General features: G+C 32.0%; 2 protein-coding genes across 4 annotated transcripts in view; both read right to left on the bottom strand.

Moving 5' to 3' along the window:
• The window catches only part of LOC118746768 (transmembrane protein 184B-like), a 798,314-nt gene that overhangs the window by 109,200 nt on the left and 666,581 nt on the right, over positions 1 to 22,533 (bottom strand). The gene's annotated exons all lie outside the window — the stretch shown is intronic.
• On the bottom strand, positions 1,457 to 12,389 carry LOC118746767 (transmembrane protein 184B). Of its 3 annotated transcripts, XR_004993885.1 has the most exons (9): positions 12,098 to 12,389; positions 11,837 to 12,002; positions 11,486 to 11,744; positions 11,244 to 11,413; positions 11,009 to 11,175; positions 8,991 to 9,065; positions 8,840 to 8,924; positions 8,038 to 8,174; positions 7,138 to 7,974 (listed from the first exon to the last, which is right to left on the bottom strand). XR_004993885.1 is itself a non-coding variant. In XM_036480676.1 (8 exons), exons 1-8 carry the CDS (start codon positions 12,362 to 12,364, stop codon positions 1,743 to 1,745), a joined length of 1,464 nt encoding a protein of 487 aa, XP_036336569.1. In that variant the 5' UTR covers positions 12,365 to 12,389; the 3' UTR covers positions 1,457 to 1,742. The 3 variants fall into 3 exon arrangements, 2 of the variants coding, with proteins under 2 accessions (XP_036336569.1, XP_036336570.1); XM_036480676.1 differs by lacking the exons at positions 7,138 to 7,974; positions 8,038 to 8,174 and adding an exon at positions 1,457 to 2,017; XM_036480677.1 differs by having other exon boundaries at positions 7,138 to 8,174.

Raw genomic sequence — 22,533 nt, 5'->3', positions numbered from 1 at the left:
CAGGGAATGAACTTTAAAAAACCGCATGGTCCAAAAAGCTTACTGAAAAAAGTTTCCGGCATTGCTCAAAAATATATACAGTCCATTTTCAAAAATAGTCCTTTACTGTAAGCTCTTATCTTCAACATCACTTAAGCTAAGACAATGTTTTGTTGTTTTTGAGCATCTAATAAAAAGCGAACGCGCATTGGAGAGCGTATTTGAAGTGCATGGTCAGCTTATTCTCCTTCTTCATATAACGTAGCTTATAAACAAAATTTTTTGAATGCGCATTTGCAATAACTTCAAAATGAGACTTTCTTCTCATACAAAAAAGAAGTAGCGGAACAAACATTGCTAGTGAATAGATAATCTGCCGCAATCTGCAATAAAATCTGATTTTTTTTAACTTTGTCCTAAAACTGCCACAAACTTTTCGAGAAGATTCTTTGATTACAAAGTTGCGGAACATATGTTAGCGAACTAATATTCTGCTGAAATCCACAATAAAATCTTCGTTTTGTTAACTTTAGTTATAAAACTGCCACACCCATTTCTAGGGGTTTGTCGCCCTATCCGAAAATCTCCCCTAATAAACATTTTTACTGGATCGGTATACCGGAATCCGTAATAAAATTTAAATTTTTGCACTCGTATACACATTAAAGTGGACCAAATTTTATATGGGGAAAAAAATTTTCATTTCAGCAAGTTTTTATTTTACATTTCAGTGCTTTATTTAAGTTTTCCAAAGATCTTATATCAAACTAAGTTTTGCATTACCCTTCTTAAGCTTACAAATCATCTCTAATCGCAACACTTCGCCTTCAATTACATACTTTTTTTTTGTAATACAATCCTACATATTTTGCTTAAAAATCTAATGCAAAGCATATATGTATGTATATTGTAGATTTTTATTTTCATTTGCAATTTATTTATTTTAAAATATACAATACACTCACACACGACCACCAAACGACGGATGCATGTGATACATATATATCTACATACATACATACAATGTTATAATAATATTTATAATAATTTATAATGTTAATAAAAAACGATTTTTTGGACATTGGCTGGTTTTGCTTTAGAGAAGCTTTCCATGTTTACTTTAAAAGATTCCATATTTTACTAGCGTTATTGTACGTATGTATTATTAGCTACTTTTTGTTTTCAATGAAAACAATCGGAGACGATTCAGTTCTGCTTTAAGCAATAAATTGAACAAACGAATAATTAATAAAAATAAATAAAATAATAAAAGGCAACAATATGATAAAATATGTATGAAATCTACTAGTTAGCACCTTAACTATTTTTTGACATTTTGATTGAATTATGCTTTTTGTATACTATTAATTGATTTGTACTGCTAATATACATACTTTTTTAAAAAATAAAAAATTAAACAAATAATAATTAAATAACTTTAAAAAAATTTTTAAACTATATGTATGTATATGCACATTTTTTTTATTAAACCACTTGTGCCATTTTTTTTTTTTTAATAACTTACCGCCTTCATGACGATGCGGCTATTATCTACAGATGTTAAACAAAACCAAAACACAGCAAATTAAAATCACCAACACCCGTACGTCCAAAAAATTAACAATTTTTGTTTCAGTGTAATATGAGTGAGTTTTAGTTTTTGTTCTTTAAGTATTAAAAAGTGCTTTTAGGGCGGCTCACTTCCTCTGCTCACTCCTCCTTCTCCTCTTGCTCACTTCCAGCGTCTCTGTCTCTGCTGCTATCTACTGATACTCGTCATCGCTGCTCAGCAGCATTGTCTTCTCATTGTAGTTCTGGCTAATGGTGGCTACTCGTTGACCACCTGGCATGAATTTCCTTTGATTACCCAAAGTCTTCGAAGCAACACAACTGGCCGCACTACCGCCAGGTGTACCTGTACTGGCATTGCCCATGCTACCCATTGTACCGCTGTTGCCTTGATTGCTGCCATGATGTGTTGCACTTGGCTCATCAGGATCGTAAGAGGAGACACGTATGCCACGTGAATTTTTACCACCTAAATGAGAGTAGGAAAATGCTCATAGCAGCTAAAATATATTATGGGTATGCAAATGATTGCGGAAGTTGGAAAACGTAACGGAACACAACAACAATTTATGATGGATGGTATAAATTTTTTAAAATGCTTATAGCATCATGCTTTAAAAATAATAAACAAAAGCTATTAATTTAAGAGGAATTAAAAGCTAAGATTTTTCAATATACTATTTACTATTCGATAATCGAGTTTTAACTTTATTATCTTTCATAATATATTTTTTATATTTCCATTCTTCTCTTTTTCAACTTATTTAAATTGGCTTTCGTGTATGCTTTCTTTTTCTTCTCCTGCTTGATCCAATTTTTCTTATTATTCATTCTCTTCTAAGTGATCTTCACCCTCGTCTTCTTCTTTTACTTCTTTTACTTCTTCCTCTTCTTATTCTTGTTCTTATTCTTGTTTTTATTCTTCTTCTTCATCTTCTCTTCCTCCTCTTCCTTTCTTCCTCTTCTTCCTCCTCTTCTTCTTTTTCTTTCTCATCTTCTTCTTCTTATTCTTTCTCTTCTTCCTCCTCTTCTTTTTCCACCTCTTCTTCTTCCTCCTCTTCTTCTTCCTCCTCTTCTTCTTTTTTTATCTTCGCCTTTTTCACCTTTTTTATTCTTTTGCTTCCCCTTACACGTCTTTTTTCCTTTTTAATTTTTGGTCTCTTCTTAATTATCTTCATTTTACTTTTCTTCCTCTTAATTATATTCGTCTTCGCCGTTTTCATCATCTTATTTGTTCTTTTTCTTTTCCTTCTTCATCTAATTTTTTATTATTCTTTCTCTTCCTAACTACATATTTTCATCTTACTTTTCTTATTCTTATTATTCGTTTTACTCTTCTTCGTCTTTTTCTTTTGTTTTTTCTTCTTGGTCTCCTTATTATTCTCTCCCTTTCTTTTCTACTTATATTTCCTTTTCTCCCTTTTTGCTTATTCTTCTATTTCTCGTAAACGCTTAGGTCGACCTTAGCAAATACTTTATTTTTGGTACTCATCGGATATCAAATAAAGGAAGTTATAGCAAAAACCATAGAACTACAGTGAACTCGGGGTGGCATGAACATAGGGTAACATGAACACTCGCTCGGGTGAACAGTCTATTTTTTATATTGGCTACTCTGTAGTATGAACGATTGAAACGCTGTATAGCGTTAACATTTTAATTCTCAAAAATGGAATGATTAAAGAGCATAAAAACATGAAAAAAACAAAGAGAAAAAGTAACTTTAAATCATATATTGGTTACACATCTGCTGCAGAATTGGTTTTGCTTATTGTTTCCATGTAATTTTCTGTCAGTTTCAAAATAACTCGTGTCTTGCTTTGATTCATTTGCGAAGCTAGTATAAGAAAATGTTTTCAAAAAAACTCATATTCACGATTTTTTTTACTTTGTAAGATGATGATATTTTATTATTTAAATTTTTTAGTTATTTAATGCTCAATACAAAATTTTATGTTTGTAGTTTGAAGATTTTTATATTACTGATCTTAAAAACTTTTCATTTAGAAATTCTAATAAAATCTAAGAACAATTGAACAACAAATAAAAATTGTACGAATGAAATGCATACAAAATTTCATAAAAAGCCTATATGGAATAATACGATATTGATAATATGAACAGTTTGGATTTTGTGAACAGCCCGTGTAAAAATTACGTTCATGTCACCCAGAGTGCAGCTAGCTTTTTTTACAGGGTGCCGAAAATAATTGTACACTCTGAAATCTCTCCTAGTGAGTTGTTCTTTTTGTAACAGCAAACGAATTCCCCTTAACTTTTGGGGAATGATACTGGAGTTACAGTCCTTGAAAAAAATATATACCTGGGTCATTCCAGTTACGTAGACCGTGGAGTCCCTTACTGTTCCTGGTTATCTACGCAAATGTATTGTAAGTGGAAAACTTCTAATAATGCTCTCCTTATCATTTTTGCCAAAATCGCGGGAGAAATAGAAGAATGAAGTGGCTACCACATACTACTTGGTTGTAAGTATGTCAAACCACGTAAAAAAAAATTCTTAAAATAAATTGTTACAAACATATGTATGTATGTAACTAAAACAAAATATCGCTAGCTTATAGTGAAAAATTGCTATGGCCACTTTTTCAAAAAAAAAAAAATCTATTTTGATGCAAGAAGCAAGAACAGTTTAAAATGCGTCGTGTTCTAAAAGATCGAACTACCTATTTTTTAAGTCCCAAAAAATATAAAAAACTTTGTATTAACATTGTAGAATTTGATTTGTTTGGAGTACGCGCAAACTTGTCTTAAAATTTTAGTTTGAGTTTGAAAGGCTTTTTTTTTCTCCTATACAATTTAATACTGGACTTAGCAACTTTTCACTCTAAACTAGCAAAAGATTAAGTTTCCAAATACAGTAAAAAATACACTTTTACTTAAGCACACATTTTTATTTAAAACTTTCTAATCAAATTTCATACAATATTTATGTTTTAAACTATACATATTTTTTAAGTATAAACTTCCATTCATTGTGGCAAATAATTTTTAGTACATTTCAATATGCATAAAATTTTCACATGCGCATTGTAAATATTTATATAAGGCTATCACATAAAAAGCTCAAAAAAATTGTAGTAGGTAGGTATGAGTTAAGAAAACACAGTACATAAGTAAAATAAATTGCAAAAGCATTCAATTAAATGCATGAAATATACGTGAGAAAAAAATTTGAATTTGGTTCTCGTTATTTTTATACATACACTGCCACCAAAAAGTATTAGTACAGCGAATTTTTCACAGAATATCCACCAATTTCTATTCTTATATTTTTCCGCCAAATTTTTATAAAAATATGGTTCATTCTACCACAAAAATCATAAGAATATATATATTCCTAAACATTGTGAAAAACTCTCGAAAATTCAGCAAATTTTAATCAGATTTTTTAGATTATTTTGAGTATGCGGATTTGTAGCCCAATCAATTTTATTATAATGAATTACAAGTTTTTAGTAGCTAGGAATTACCGTTGATTTTTGGGAATTTTTTTTCACGCAGTCTATTCCATACACACAAATTTATTCGAAAATACTTTATATGGAAAAAATGCAAAACACCCTCAACCAAAAAAAAAAACTCAAAAATCAATACGACTTTTGATTAACTCCGAACTTGCATTTTTTAATAGAATTTAATGGGCTACAAAACTCCAAAAAGTTTAGAAATTAAATTCTTATGTTTTTGTTGTAGAATGAACCATATTTAAAAAAAAAAAATTGCGGAAAATTGGTGCATGTATTGTGAACAATTCGCTGTGCCAATACTTTTTGCCGGCAGTGTATATATTTTTGCTTTGTGTGTTGGTTGAGAAATTAATAAGCATTAAAATAAATTGAATGGCAATAAAAATTAAAAGTTAGGTGCACAAGATAAGAATAATAAGGAGCTTTTCTTCAGAGCAAAATGGAAATTGAAGGACTAAAAAAAATTTCACAAATTAAAATAAACCATCTTGAATGTGCATACGGGCGTTTCCAGCGGAAGGTCTATAGCGAAAAAAATAAAAGTCATATATCGAAGTTGTTTATGAGCCAATTTTGCTGGTTTTATAATATATACCCGTTATGTAAGCAAAAACATTTTTGCCGTCTCGCTAGGTGGCGCCAGGATCGAGATATTTTGAAAAACCGTATCTATGCTCTACAACAATTTTTTATTTGCGTTTTAAATTTATTTAAGAAAAATATTAACGAAAGATTTGCAATAGAAGTTTTAGTAACGTAACACCATGTAACGTCACCTCAGATATTTCGGCTGATAAAAAAAGCAGTAAAGATTTTTACATTTAAAAACTTGGAAAATTTACTTTAAAATTTTCAAATATTACTACAAATAATTCTATACCTTGCCCTATTCGCAGAGTTTTTGCAATTTTGTATTCGAAGTCAATACCCACTTATGATTTTTTGTAACGTCACGCCAGCGCTTATGTTGACTTATATCCTCTTCAATCTCTACAATCAATTGTTGCCACTTTTTACTGAATAAAGAAAGAGCTACTTAATTACTTCGCAAATATTGAACAACCTTTTTAAAATTTCGACTTTTTTCATTTTATTTTTAAACATTTTGTCATCTAAATGTGACGTCACGTCAGATTGGAAATGCCCATATGTATGTACATATGTGTATATATCTACTGAATACATTTGAACTACATTATTTATAAGATTTCTAAGATGCAGCTGCTGGCAGAAATTCAAAAAAAATAAAAATCTTCGAAAAAGTGCATAAGAACCACATCTGTGTTCGTATGGAAAAGTAGCTTATGTCGAAAGGCTGGCTTTAGTATAATGCGGCAATCCCTTTATTTTTTAAACGGCAAGGAATTTTTTGATGAGACTTAATAAGAATATTGACTTGCTAGTATCGGAACTATTTCTTCCACGTTTATTTGCCAAAAGTTGTTCAACGGCTTAGCGCCAGTGAGTCATTCGCAATCGTATGCTGCGAATGCCGATTTATACTAAAGCCAGCCTTTCGACATAAGCTACTTTTCCATATGAACACAGATATATCAAAAGATTTCCTTTCTAAGTAGCGACTGCTTTTTAATTATTCAACATTAGGCAAAATCAGTTTATGTTAAAAAAAAATAAAAAAATAAAAATTCCTTCTAAACTAAAACTAGAAAATGTGTAAAATGCAAGTGTTTTCATTTTTTTTTTTTTCAAAAAGCAATAGAGCAATACAATTTTTTGTGCAGGTTTATTATTTACCAGCAAATTCAAAACAAAATAACAAATACAAAAAAAAAGTAAACTGACAACTAACGGTGTAAAAGTTGTTAAGTACTGGTTTAATACAAGTGTACAAAACCAACAAAAAAAATTTAAATTGACTAACTGACTGAACCAACAATCTGTATTTTTTTACTTTGTAAAAATTAAAAAAGTATCTTGAGCTTTACAAATAATATATTTTAAAATAGAAAATGTGTACAAAAATAGTTACAATCGCAATAAATATTGAATATGCCGCTTGATCCATGCTTGAAATATTAACCAGTTAAATTTGGGTACCCAAGAACGTCAGTAACGTTCCCCAAATAATAGTATTACTAGGTTTTATAATTGTAAAATGTCGTTTTCTTTCTATTTTGGACATTCGCTAAGTACCTTTTTGCCTAAAGATGGATGAGCATTTCATTAAAAAAAAAAGTGGGTTATAACTACAAAAAGTGTGTGTAAGATGGTGTATAAAGAATTAAAAAAAGATAAGCTAACTAGCAGGTTAAGAGACGACGAAATTCTCTAAAAATGTGTTATGTTGTGCCAGTAAAGAAGCATTTTAATACATATATTACGCCTAGGGTTCCTTTTGTTTGAGTAGACCAGCCCAAACACTCCATTGTGCTAAGCGGTTTGGCTTGGTGACCCTCGAAGGCTGGGGAATTTTTTGGAAAACATTTTTATGTGAGCAAATATGGACATTTGGAGCAGGAATGTGTTTGGACAAAATTTTGGTTTAATTTGCAATAAAAATCTTAAAAGTTGTTAGCCAAAAATGCTTGTTTGCGCAGGTGTATATTGAGCTAGTAAATAGACGCTTTTGTGCTTTGCTACAGATTATAATCAGCACACGTAAAAACTTAAACATTAAAAAAAGAAAAACACAAAAAACAGGGCTATCGTCATATACAAGTATGTATGACGCCTTTGCCATATAGAAATTCATGTATGTGTGTATGTGCTATTCTTCATATAAACTTAAGAGCTATGCAATGCTTCACTTAAAAATTTTCATTTTTATCATAAACAGCGTTTTAAGACGGTTTTGTTTTGCAATTCATATAGGTATGTATGTATAAATATGTAGGTAGTATATGTGTTTATAACTATTATAAGGCAATTTTGGTATGCGAAAAGCACTTCGTAAAGGCATTTTCTAAACGCAACAGCACTATAGAAAAAATATCGTTTTAGAATTCATATCGTTTCATATCTTATTAGGTATGGTAAGTACTTTTATCCTCTTTCAATGCGCTCTCTTCTCTCTCTATCTCTCACAACATTAAATGTCTTCGTCTCGGCACATTCATTATTAGCACAACGAATGTCATGCATTTTAAAGTTTCTCATAACGTTGAGACGAGGTAACTTCTGTAAAAAGAATAAAAGAGAAAAGAAACAAATTTGAAGAAAAACCTAAGATGGTAGCGAAAACAAATTATATTTTCAAAAAAAAAACAATGCACTAAACGCAAATTCAACCGAAACCAAATTAAAAGAAATGGAAACAAAAAAAATATTGTACGTAAAACGAAACGCATTAGATGGGTGTGCAACGATTACGAGTGCGGCTTGAAATAATTTACATACAGATGTTTAGGTGGAGTGCAAATAGAAAGAAGGAAGAAGGAAATATAGTTTGAATATTTTAGAAATTGTAATAGCTATAAAGGGTTTTCAACGCCCCATACCTAAATGCTAACAACTAACCAGAAAGTGGGCGATTGGTAAAAAAAAGTGATTATGAAAAAGAGCAAGGTTTGATCCGGTTTTTTTAGTGGTTAATGAATTTATAGACGGCATGAATTTATAATAGCGGGGGTTAGCGACTTGCATTGATCGGGCAATATTTATGTATGATAATGAGTGCTGTTAAATGTTTCAGTTTTTTTTAGTGTTTACATAGCAATACAATAATAAATTAATTACAGGCGCAATGCATAAATATTTTAAAGCCAAATGAAACATGCATACAAATGCGTACATATGTATATGAATAGTATGGTATTCGAGAAAACAAAACAAAAGCGACTTACCGGAACTGTATTGCGTATATTGTTGGTATTGTGGATGAAAATTGTGTATAGCATCTGTCATAATATCCTTGGGATTCATTGTTTCCTGCAAACACAATAAAATGTATTAATTTAATCACTTTAAAATTATATCCGTGAGTTTTTGATATACTTTAAGACTGCTTGAAATCGATTGCATTGTTACAGAGCGACCTTGACCGTCGGCAATACAGCTGCGCGCATATACCTGAAATTAGATGAGGAAGGAAATTGTTAATTGAAATTTGAAAGAGTAAAAATAATAAACAAGTTAAAATTTCTTAAAGAAAACGTCAAAAATAAGAAATTATCTTAATATAAAAAAATTCCGTGTCACTGTGTTCGTTTACGCTTATCTCCGAAGCCAATTCATTGAAATTTTGTGGGTGTGTATGGTTGGTTCCAACTTAAAAGATAGGATACACTAGACGCGGAAAGATATTCGCGCTCTAAATGACATAAATACACTGGTTTTGAGACTCCTACTTAGTTTTAAAATTATGTACTTGTAGCTCAGACAATATTCTTCATTCCCGATGCCCACAAATACTCCGCCTGCAATGGCTTTTCGAAATTCTTCAGTTTGCCAGGCTTGCTGAAATAACTTGTTTTAGCACGTGTGACTGTGCTTTTAGCCTAAAGTAGGCTTATAATTGTTAATTCGTTGCAAAGTAGCCAGGGACCAAAAATAAGCGGCTCAAGGCCGGAGTTAAAAAAAATCGCAGTCGATACTTTTACTGTGGGGCTATTCAGCGATATTGAAGTCGAAGTGTTGAAAACATTTTAATAGCTGACTTTTGTAGATCTGTTTGTATTAAATAAACCTAGCCTTGTGATCATTAAAAATCTATGCAAAATATTTCTATATTAAAGTACCTACTTTTAAATACAGTGGTGGCCACATAATTAGGGACTCCACTGCTTTACAAGTTTGACCATTTATTTTTAATAAATTTGTTTACAAAAATACAGTTTATACCGAAAACTATGTAAATCAAAGTTTCAAACCTTAAACAAGATTTATGAAAATTCGCCGCATATCAAAAAATGGCTCTAAAATTTTGGTAATACTTGTGTATTGCAGCATATTAAATTTTAGTACATATAATATTCTGCAAGCTTCAAACGGCTAAGAATTTGCATTGATTTGTGAGACTTTTTTTTTGCTGACGGTGCTACGTATACAAAGTATGTATGTTCGACAATTTTTTTATACGGGAGAAAATGAGTAACACCGCCAGCAAAAAAAAAAATCTCAAAAATCAACGCGATTTTTTTCTAGAAATTCTGGTTAAAAAGTTGGAAATTTGTATGACCATTTTTAAAAATTTGGCGAAATTGAGCTTTGAGTTGCAGGGGTTTCGTTGTGGTATAAACTATATTTTTGTAAAAAAAAAATGTATTAAAAATAAAGAAAAAATAGCCAACACTTGTAAACAGTAGTGTCCGTAAATATGTGGCCATTATAATTGCTAATTTTACGGGCAACTTTGCAAACTTGTTTCCCCCTATAAACGTTGACAGCGCACACTTTTCGATTACCATACAGACCATTAGTTAATTAGCATAAAATCAAACATTTGCTTTCGATATTTACCAATAACGCTTAGGGCTGTTAAAAAATAAATAATAATAGTGCAAATATCGCTAAGATATAAAGATATCATGCGAAAAGCGCACACAAATGTTAAAGAGTAATGGAAATCAAAAGCAAATAAAAGAAGAAAAAATACTACTAAATACGCGCCACGCTCCAATGCCTATCTACATTTCGCTTCGCAGATAAACACTCAATTTCAATTTATGTGAAACCTCCACTTTCAATTTTCACTCTACGCAAGTCTACATTCAAACTTCACACTTTCTACATGCTGAGCTAGTAACAGCTGTACACCAGCCAACATTTGCAAACTTCGAAGTGTTAATTGCTTGCGAAATATTATTATTATTATTTTACGTTTATCTTATCAATGGCAATAATACATGCATACATATGTTGAGCGAGCATGCCTGGCAAATGTTAACACTGAAATACTTAGTTGTAGGTATAGTTGCAACTATGTCGGTATTACTCATGATTGTAACCAACTATTTTACAAAGAAAACTAATTATTCAAATAAGTGAAGTAAATATATGGTGGTTTTGCTCACCTGATAGGGGAAGGCATAGCGTAACGCAATCGCAGCAAATAGCATTTCAATGCAAATGAAAAAGTTCTGATAGCCCGCCGAGACAGTACCAGCTGAGGTGTGAGTGCCAGCACTGTCGACGATCGGCGAGATGACCTTGGCCTTCTCCAAAATGGCCAACATCACACCTGGCGAGAGGCAAAAGCAAATTATTAGTAAACAAAACAAAAGGCAACAATGATTTCGGATGACTCACCTTGCCAAAATGATAAGAAGATAATCGATTTGATTGTACAAAACTTCAGCACAGGCTCAAAGGGTGTTAACAAATCACGCGTAGCAAAATAGAATAAGTACAAGCCGTAGAGGGCAAGAGTAACGGATATATTGTAGATGACAGTAATGTAAATATAGCCACCATTGGCGCTGTAGAATATATCGTAATTTAGCAATTGACTGCACAGTCACGAATTCGAATAAGTAAATAGAAAAATTTACCTCCAATCACCATCGTGATAGTGGCCAAAAGCTTGCAGGAATATAATAATAAACGCCACAAGCGGCTTCACCAAGCAGAATTGCAATGTAGCCTGCTTGCAGAAGCGTAGGAAGCCGATGGTATATGTTTTACCTCTTAGGCAGCAAGTGCCATAAAGACACGAGCTTTTAATGGGTTTGCCACGTATCTCGGACATAATGTTGCCCTCGCCACCAAGGTACTCGTAGCATAGCGACAGGAAACTGTAGATGACAAAAGCTAGAAGAATGAAGAAAAACGAGATATATTTCATATGCATTCTACTTTATGTGAAAATAGCAAATGTATCGCTGCAGGCGCTGCAGACTTACCTTCATAGCAATCACGTACGGTAAAGAAATACACGTACACATTATCTGAATTGAAGAAAAATAAACTGATCCACGAGTATGTCGCATACATGGGCACAATAAATAGGATACGTACTATCCAACGTTGCTCCTGTGGATTTGTATACCAACGCAGGTGTTGATAAATCTATTTGTTAAAGAAACGTTTAGAGCAAAAGAAAAGCATAAAGGTTATAAGTTAAGCAAACCAGTTATTAGGTTAAGTCAAATAGTATTGCCCACCTGTTGGCATGTGATAAAGAGTGCCGCCCACACGAATACAGTCGCAAGTCCTTGAGCGGTCTTTGTTTGCAGGAAGATACCATCACCGACGTGACTGAGCGGATCAATGGGCGACGACATTGGTTTGGCTTGTACAATAAAATTCGGTTTTAAGGTTGTCGATTCGGTCATCATCGATGCGACGGCGGCAGCTGCGGCTGCTGCTGTGCCATTCGGGTCAATGAAACTGGCTGGACTGGGCGCTGTGCTACTCACAACGCTGCTCATACTGTGAGTGGAACAATAAATCAGCGGTTAATGAAGGAATGTAGCCGTAGGTGATGCCGGAAAAGAGAAAGAAAAAACGTAAGTTGATTAGTAAGTTTTCATCAATGAGTAAGTATTTCAATTTATATTTATTCTGCTGCAAACTTTGTTGTTTTGGTGCAATCGATAGCTAAATAATAATGTATTATACTACATACATTTCATATCCCACTGGGAAAATAGGTAAACACCTTACGAGCAAATCAATGTTTTCTTTCAGCTGTTAGTACCAAAATTGTCATCATGACCAACTTCATCTATTAGTAAACCACAAATTGAATTCCTCCGATGACGCCTTACGTTGTAAGTTGCAAAATAACGTGCCGCCGAAGTTATTTCCGAGCGGCACCTCTACATACATACATGCCTGATACCAGATGTACATTATAAATTCCTACTTCCAACAATGCGGCCACGCCTTTGTTAGAGTAAGAGAGATTCAGCAGGAAAGTGGCAAGGACCGCCAGTTGAGTGTAAGTTGTTGGTAAGGCATTACTAAGTGATCCTATTTCCTATGGGTGTTGTACGATTAACACATAGATTTCGGAATTTTATATTCTATGTTTGGTTGGTACATGTATCATTTGTGCCGTGGTTTAATAGCTTGAATAGGACCAGAGCCCTTCCTTGCTATAAGACGGCATTCTAGCAGGGAAGGAAATAGGAACTAGTTCATATAGTTGCTGCGATATGGGGACAGAAAACCCACTGTCATGTGAAGCCGCTATTCTATTTAATAATTTTTTTTTTTTAGTTTTTGTGAAAATGAGCGTTTAGGAGAAGATTCCGCATCTTTTAAGCAAGGTAAAGAGAAACCTCTTAAACGCTGATTTTTAGCTCAAAAGGTAAAATCAGAAACGGGATCCACACACGAAGTGTTTGAAAATTAAAATTACATATAAAAGTTGAATTTTGAATTCAACTAAAACTTTGTAATGTAATACCTGGTTTTCATTAGGTCATATTTGACGTCAAATGCTGTCAAAATAATGAAAATAATGAAATAAAACTTTGTAATGTAATGCCTGGTTTTCGTTAGGTCATATTTGACGTCAAATGTTGTCAAAATAATGAAAACAGGTGGTCACCTGGTCTCATTTGCGTTTGTTGTCATATATCACGAGGCACGGTCATATGAAATGACAGCCCAGTGAAAACTGCCCTTAAGATTCTGTCTGATCCTCCAAACGAAGGCTTAAAAAAGTTTTAAACGCATATCTTTGCTTCTCTTGCTGGAGTCCATTAAAGAAAGAACGTCTGATTGAATGAAAAATTAACTTGCGCTTAAAACCGAGCTTCACAAGTAAAAAGTTATCTGCTTACCTAAAAACAGCATGCAATGAAATAAAAAAAAAATGCGTTTTCGGTTCTTGCAGGCTTGAAAATGGATTACTTGATATAAGAACAACAAAAATATTCGTTTAAAACTTTTTAAAACCACATTTCATACTAGTTTCGGGTTAAAAAATAAATAAATAAAAAATTTAAAACCTATTTTTGAAGGTCAAGGAAATTCTTTTATTCAACGTAAAATTTTTCCTGAATTCTCCATCTGAAAAGCTTTTAATGTCGTTACATTTCGTTATTTCGCTATCACTTCTCCTTCTGAAATATTTGATTTTGTCGCTTTTTTTCTAAAATAGAATACAGTGCGACGTTTTGGATTTCCCTTACACCTTCGACGGAATGAAAAATTGTGTGTAAATAATAAAAAAAGCAAAGAAGGCAGAAAATATTGGAATAAAAACTTTGAAGCAAAGATTTAAAGCCTAAAAATCTTCGATTTACAATTAGGAACTTAATAGATAATTTTGGCGTGTAGTATGAATCAATTCAAACACTTTTTAAATATAATGAATTTTTTCTCAGAATATGAGTTTTTTGTTTGTTTTTCATTCGAGACATTTCAGTGACTTTTGGCTAACTCGGGAGACATCATTTCGAATATATTAACAAGGTTCTTTATGAATAGGTGTGAGAACTGAAAGTCATTTGCGGAGTCAAGTCCTGCGACTGTATTAATAGCGTCCGTCTATACGACAGAAATATGTAGCTCATTTCCACCATGTCTTTAGGTTAGATTTTGGGGGCGCATGCGAAGAATTCCATACATAATTGCCATCCATAAATTCTTAAGGGTGAGACAGCTCTGGCCAAGAGTATATGAACGTATAAATGCGTTACCTAATTGAACCAGGTGAAATTCAAAAGGAGCGATGGTTATTCCAAAACTTCTACACTTTTTTACGGATCGCGGGGAATTTGTTTTTCTAAATTCAAAAAAGAAAAATTATTTTGAAACAACAACCGCTATTTTTCCTCGCACATACTACAGTTTTAAAGAGTTTTAAGAGTTGCTAAGTCACTTTAATTTTACTATATTTCTTTTCTTAGAATATTTAACTATATATGTATGTATTTACTTGTAACTATTATAGACACTATCTATACAATCGTGTGACCCAACAATCGAATGTCAACGTCAAATCCCCTTTATATTAACACTGAAGTATCAGATTTATTTACTACTCGAAACAAATATTTACAGATAATTTCTGATTAACTAGAAGCGAATACCGTTTCGTCAGAAAACAGTATTTGCTTATAGCCTACATTTTACAAATTTTAATACTTTGATAAGAATGTCGTAAACTCAAAGTAACTGAGCAAAATAATTCTGTTCAATAACAAAAGCTTTGTTTCTTAACAGATAATTATCACAAATTATTACTGGATTCTGCTGGAAAGCGTTTCTTAACACAAAAAATTTGCAGAAGAGAGCCAAAAAGAGAGCATAAAAGCCCGAGAGAGCTGCAAATTTCTGCTGGCGAAATTTCTGCCAACGGAAATTTGCAGTCATATGTTTAAGAAGCAGCTGTTCAAAACGCACATGGAAAAAGTTGGCAAGTTTACTTCGTTTTAATAAAACAAAATGAGTGCATCGTTATCAAAACACATTGAAATATTGCAGAATGTAATACCGTGTTCTGACCGACAACGAAAACATTTTGAAAACGAGTTTTGGGATTGTGGGCTGAAGGCTGTTCACACCGGCTGTTAGTGTTTTTGTTGACATTTCTTGCAACCTCTGGTTACATTTATGCTACACAAAAACAAAACCAAAATGCTTTTCCCTCATTTTCTATTTATTAGCAACCTCTTACTTTCATTCTTATTTTACTTTGACCAGCCAATTAAAAATAAATCCGAAATAGCGTATTAAAGATGACAAAATATGACTTCCACTTCGATAAATAATCGAAAAAAACTAGTAAAGACACCGATTGGAATGAGTGGAACGTGAGTTTTCAAGTAGTTTTTAGCGGAAACAGGTTTTCGTTAGACAGATTTTACATGGACGAAAACACAAGTTTTAGATCGAAAACCAGTTTTAGCAACGAAAACATGTTTTCGATGTCGGTCAGAACATGGTATAAGGATTTGTGCATGCATTTGAAGATGTGTGTGTGTGTATACTGTGATTGCAAACAGGGTTGCCACTGAGGAATAAAAATACTTACCATCCAGTTGAAAAAAATCTACCAAATCTAGAAAATATCTACCAATAACTTGTTTTAGTTATTTTGATAAAAACTATTGTTTTGTTCTATTTTTTTAGTTATTTCAATAAAAATTAAAATTGTTTTTAAAGAAGTTTTTGTTTAACTAATGATATTGTATTTGAGATCATATTAATGGCATCTTTTCGGCTTGATGATTTTTTGTAACATTCATAACGTTTTTCAAGTACATAAAAGTTTATAGGTATTTTTTTGTATAAGAATATTGTTTGCGTTTCAAACGAACTAATAAAAATAAACGATTGAAACAACATGCAACATTCAGAAAAATTCAATACTCTGAATTTTTAGAACAATTTAAGGTATGGAGTTTTATTGCCCATCGAATTTTAATATAACCAACAGCTAAAAATCCCTGTTGATTTTTTTTATTTTTTTTTGCCGCTGGTTTTTTGTTTTTTGGTTTTTTTTCATTTAACATTTTCCATTGATAAAAAATGGTGTTGATCTTTTTTGCCAACAATCATATTGCGTAATTATTTAGAGAATCATTTAAAATATTTAGGCAATAAAAAGCACCCAAGGATTCTAGTAAAATGAGTTTTGAAATGAGCACGATATGTTCGCCTTTTATCGATATACATTTATTTACACTCTTGCCAACTTAGTGCTTTTCCCACTAAATTTAGTGCTTTTCAAAAAAATACGTGGCAGCACTTTCAATCATGCCAGAATTAATAATAATAATAATAGATAATCAAATTTTATTATGTTTCAGGTGTGAAGCGGTCGGAAAGAATAGTTCTTTACGTTCCTATAGTTCACGAGATCAAAAGAGACTACAGTGTACACTTAAACTTCCACATAGTTCATGAAATTTAATTTTTTGTTGTTACTTTCGTTTGATAGGAATTGAAGAAAAAATTAAGCAAAACGACTAAAAATTAGAAAACAAGAGCCCAAATTTTTACGTCGCGTCATTTTGACGAAAAGATTTGAATTTATAGAAAACCGAATAAATTCGACCGCCGAGCAAGAAACATTAATTTTTATTAATTTGAATCGGCATACCTACAATAAAATTTTGTATGCATTCAAAGTCCATTAAATCCTCCAAAATTTGGTGCTTTTTTCGAGAAAAAAACGCGATTTTTCTTGGGTTTTAGTGCTTTTTCAAATTCAGAACTAGGCAACACTGTTTATGTATAATATATATTGTATATGTATATAAAAAGTGTGCATTAAAGCGTTCAAAAATTAAAGAAATTTTGGATAGAAATTTATAATATAAAGATAACTACAAAAAATAAAGCGGGAACGAAAAGTGTTATTTTTTTCCAACAAAAATCTACCAAAATGAGAAAAGATTTACCTTTTCACTAACGAAAATTGTATCTACCAATTTTGGTAACAATTCACCAAAGTGGCAACCCCGATTGCAAATTTCTGCTGGTTTTCGTTTCATTACTTTTTCCTCTTTCGATCTCTTTGTGCGTAAAATTATACTCTTCGCGAATCTGCTATCAACAGCTGTAAAAAGTTAAGAAACACTCCTAAAATTAGCCAACACCAGCCAACAATCAAAATCAAGAGCGTAAGCGAAAATTCTCTCCCAAAGAGAAGAAAAAGCAAAAAAGCATGGTGGAATCAGTGTTGCCAGAATTTTTGTATAGCGCATCCCCATATCGAGCCGCAGTTATCCCCAAAAAATCCCCATTTTTCTTCTAAATCCCCATTTAAATCCCCTTAAGCAAGAAATAAAAAAATATGTATTCTCATTTCTGTTACTTCGTTTTAATTACAGTTTTGAATACTTTTATATTACAAATTTTCACAGTTGTATATGTGTACATATATATGGGATCATTTGGTTATTTACGTATAGCGGTTTCTTATTTTTTATGGTTTTTTGAGACTATTTAACAAGATACCTTGGGCCCAAGGTTCCTATTCCCATTGCTGTCTGTAAGTTCGTTAATTTATTTTTGTGCGCTTGCCACTTTGTAAAATTCTTTTTACACTAAGGAAATCAGAAATATATGCAGTCCATTCGGTAAATGCCAATCACAGCGATCCTTTTACAATTTAGTGTAATGAAGTGAGAGAAAATTGTGTGTTCAGCGAAAGCCATTAAAACAGGCATTTTCCACGAATAATACTTTGACAAAGAAAATCTTTGTTTGAGAAATTTTTAAGGGCAGGCAGTAAAATATATGTATTTTAATTTCAATATGAATATTTTAAACCAAACAAAAATCCCCATCAAATCCCCACATCCCCAAACGAAAACATTTATCGCCAAATGGTTTCAGAAATCCCCAAAATGGGGCGAAATCCCCACATCTGGCAACTCTGGGTGGTATAATAACAAGGTGTTGTCAATAGCGACGTGTTTGTTGTAATTTTGACAAGATCGGCATGCTTATTTTCAGTGCTACCGATCTTAGTTTTTATACCACTATTCATTGGAAAATAGTATCTAAAATACTCCATTTTAGTAATTCGTTTTATCGCGACTTTTAAAGAACTTGGTGTCTTCAGAACGATATTCATATTTAAAATTGCTGGATTTGTCGTACACAAAAATCGTATGGAAAGGCGATTTTTTACATTAAATAACTTTTGCTGCGTTGTCATAATATCGAGCCAAATGGACTACTGATACACTTGAATAGATTGGCAGCATGGTTAAATTACGTTTATATTTTTGATATTTATGTGTTTTAATCTATTTAAAAAAACATTTCAGCCTTATATGAAATTGCCATATTTTACGGCCTTTACTTTTTTACAAGTTACAATATATGTCCAAACTGTGTGGAGCTGCTGATACCAATCTACATTCAGGCTTATAAGCCTGTAATTATAAATTTTTCTGCATTTAATTTGAAATAGTATCAACCAACGGATTAAAAGTAGTAAATAACTAGTACCTTTTCTACTACTTTAAAATGCGTGACCGGAATAGACCTGCCGAAAAAGTGAGGTTAAGTTACTGACAACACCTTGGCAAAAAAATAAAAGAACAGAAAATTTTAAAAAACAGTAAGAAGAAGACACACCAGCTGACTTTGTTTATATTTTATTTGTAAACAAAGTGACATTCATGTTGCCGCCATGGAAAAAAAAAAAAGAAAAATGAGCGTTCAGTGTTCGCCAGGAAGTAAAAACTAGTTAGCACTATCACAAAGTCACATAGCAGGCAGCCAAAACTTGTAAAAATTAGGAAAAACTATTAAAAAATTTTGTGTTGTCGAACGCAACTAATAGCAACGTTAAGTCAACAAAAATAAAGTATAAAAAATATAATTATGCAAACTTACACAGAGAATAAACTTTTGAGCTTTTACACTATAATACATACTATGCACATATGTATATCGTCAAGTAGACCATTAAACGTTGAAGTGTAGCAAGATAAAAATTAAATTATAGTCACACGCACTCTCATTCACACATTTATGCTCTCATGTATTCTCCACACTCACTCACGCACGCATTAATGTCGTTTTCATTTCGTAATTTCATCATCTCGTTAAAGTCATTTGTGAATGTTGAAAATGACAGGGAAAAATGCCATAAAAGCTTGGAGATACATGGATGCAACTCTTTCACTAAACGGCGATAATACATACATACATACAAACATACATATGTACATATGTATCTACTCGTATGAACACCTTCTTGTTGTTTGTCACCTTCCAGCTGGGTATGATCTGGGTCAAGCTTAAGGTTGGCGCATATTGAGCGTATCATGAAAATGCCGGGTTATGGGGGGTTATAAGGCGAGAAAGTAGAGAAATGTGTGTGTGTAAATTGCAAAATGACGGTAAACTATTAGATCATCGTAAATATACAAAACGGAAAAGCTAGCGCTGATGTAGAAGAAAAGAAATACATATAAAAAATTTCTAATAGACACTGTACATATACCACGCGGATTTCTCGTTTGTAAGTATATCGATAATATGTCAATTATTAATCGCGTGAAAATGACACTATGATGGCGCATGGCAAACAGGACACTACAGACATGCAAAAACAATTCAGCTACATTTTAAAATATTGAGTGAAGTAGCGGTGTCACGCAGTTCAAATAAATGCAGAGGAAGTAATCTATTATTATGGTAGCCTATTAGCTAATGAAGGAAAAGTATTGGGGGGTATTGGAGCAGGAAGAAAACACCTTGTCCTTAAATGGTCAGGGTCACTAGTCCATACAAATGTACGTACATATATGTATGAACTATGCACATAAGTATGTACTTTTATAAATCCTGCAACGTACTTTCTCATGCATTATTAATTGACATACTTAACATACATACATACAGAGCACACTAGGCGAAAGGCTTCGCTGGGCCTTTATGCATCTGTATTAGACTGCATCACTCCCCATACAAAAAAAATCCGTACTGTTTTTCTTTCCATTGGAGTTATAAGAGTTATAACCCAACGTTTACTTTTTACGTTGCCTGATAACTGTTATTCTAATGCCGTTTCCGTTTTTGTCAATATTCTTAACTTAAAACGTTTATCAGACAATGTAAAAATAAAAGTTGGATAATAACAGTTATTAAGCAACGTAAAAAATAACTCTTATCAGCGAAATAAAATATATTTTTCATCTAATAACTGTTATGAAAGAGGGTTTTCGTTGAATTCGGGCACTGTTTTCAATTAGTAAATTCGAGATAGCAGTTTTTTTGGGCCCTGATAAAATCTGTTATATTTTAAGACTTGCGCCAAAATATTTGTAAAAAATATATATATTACATTTACGTGAGCTGGACGTGAAAATGCCTCCAAAAATGGAGTTTTTTTTGTATAAAAGTAGTATCTTGAAAGTATTTTTTGAAAAAAAAAAATCGCTTACAAAATTTCCATAAAAACATTAAAATGTTTATTGTTTATGTTTATATGTTTATTTAACTTTCTTCAAAGATTGGTTTAAGAAAAACTTGAATAACTCAGCCAAAACTTTACTATGAGAAAATAGCTTACCAATGATCTTTGAAAAAAAAATCCATCAAAAATTTTATTAGGTATTTTTATACAAATTTTTTAAGCCTAAACTGTTTTGTCATCTGAGGAGATTTTTTCTTTTTTTCAAAAAATACTTCAAGAAAAAATTTTTATTCATAGAAAACTTCCTTTTTGGAGATATTTTTAAATAGGTTCAGCTCACGCATGTAAACCTTAATATTTTCCGAAATATTTTGGCACAAGTCTTAAAATATAAAAAATTTTGTAATTCCGGCGAAAAAACCGCAACTTTTTTTGCTGATGCAGTCTAATGTTCATATGTATCTACTCAGTGGTACGAATACCTAATTGCGTGGCAAACGACTCAACAATCCACGCACAGACAATAATATTTGCTAAGAGAAAATACAAGCGTAACAAGTTAAGCCTCGTTTTAAAAATATGTACTTACATACATATTTCTCAGAGGTATTTTAAGACAAAATCTATAATCTCCAGGTATCTAAATATTCTATTTGCTAAGCAGAAGCACGTTTGCGTCAATGTATTTTTTCTTATGCCAATGAGCTGCGTTGCACCAAATTTAATGCTGAATAGCGCTGGCGCAAAATGAAATATTTATTTTAATTATTTAAATGGGTTTTGTCCCTCTTTTATGAAGCATTATAATAACGATTAATTTGTCACATAAATTGAATCGTCATTGGCATTTGTTTTGTTAACGTAACTTATCTTCTTACCATTTTTTCTGGCAGGCTTTAGCTGTGTCTTTGGTTAGTGAGTTGATATTTTTGGTTCAGTATATTGGTGTACGGGTAGATAAAAGGAAATGCCAAAAACAGGGGATTTGAGCTGTAGGCATTGTTTGACAATCAGCTGATAGTATTTTTACTTAGGAACCCGAAAATAAAAAGTTATTTTAGTTGGTACGACTTTGACTAAAAAGCGACAATGAATACGACTATAATCTGTATAATCAATCGAATGCCATTAGCATTGTAATTGATATCGATTAACCTGGCACTGTGCTAAAAACAAAGGTAGTAAATGACAATGATATTGATATTGACATGGATAACAACAACCTTAGCCATAAGCTATATATGTATGTACATATGTATATCATTAAATGCAAAATGGAAAAATAAAAAATTTATTGATATATTTATGGATACCATTTTATATGCCAATCATTTTATTTATCGATGTTTTAGTTTCTATAATTTTAGCTATCGATAATTTTATTTATCGATCATTTTATCTATCGCTAAATCTACATTTCGATAATTTTATGTTTCGATAGTTTTATGTATCGCTAATTTTATTAATCGATCATTTAACTGTCGATAATTTTATATTTCCATAATTTTATATTTTGATATTTTTATATATCGATAATTTGACATATGCATTTATATATACAGTAACTCATACAAGTGACCAACAATGTCATATAATGTTTCAAACTTTATACAAAATTTAGGAAAATTCAACAACTTTCATCAAAATTTCAAACCTTTTAATCTGACTTTATTTTAATGAATATGGCATATGAAATGCCCAAAAACGTGAAATATAAAATAATATTGAAATCAGTACTTCTCAGGTCAAAACGTATGC

This window comes from Rhagoletis pomonella, unplaced genomic scaffold, assembly GCF_013731165.1.
Source record: "Rhagoletis pomonella isolate Grant_MI unplaced genomic scaffold, Rhpom_1.0 Rhpom_scaffold_00011, whole genome shotgun sequence".
NCBI classification, from domain to species: Eukaryota; Metazoa; Arthropoda; class Insecta; order Diptera; family Tephritidae; genus Rhagoletis; species Rhagoletis pomonella.
Note: the sequence above shows the minus strand (reverse complement) of the source record. Positions and strands in the feature narration are given on the sequence as shown.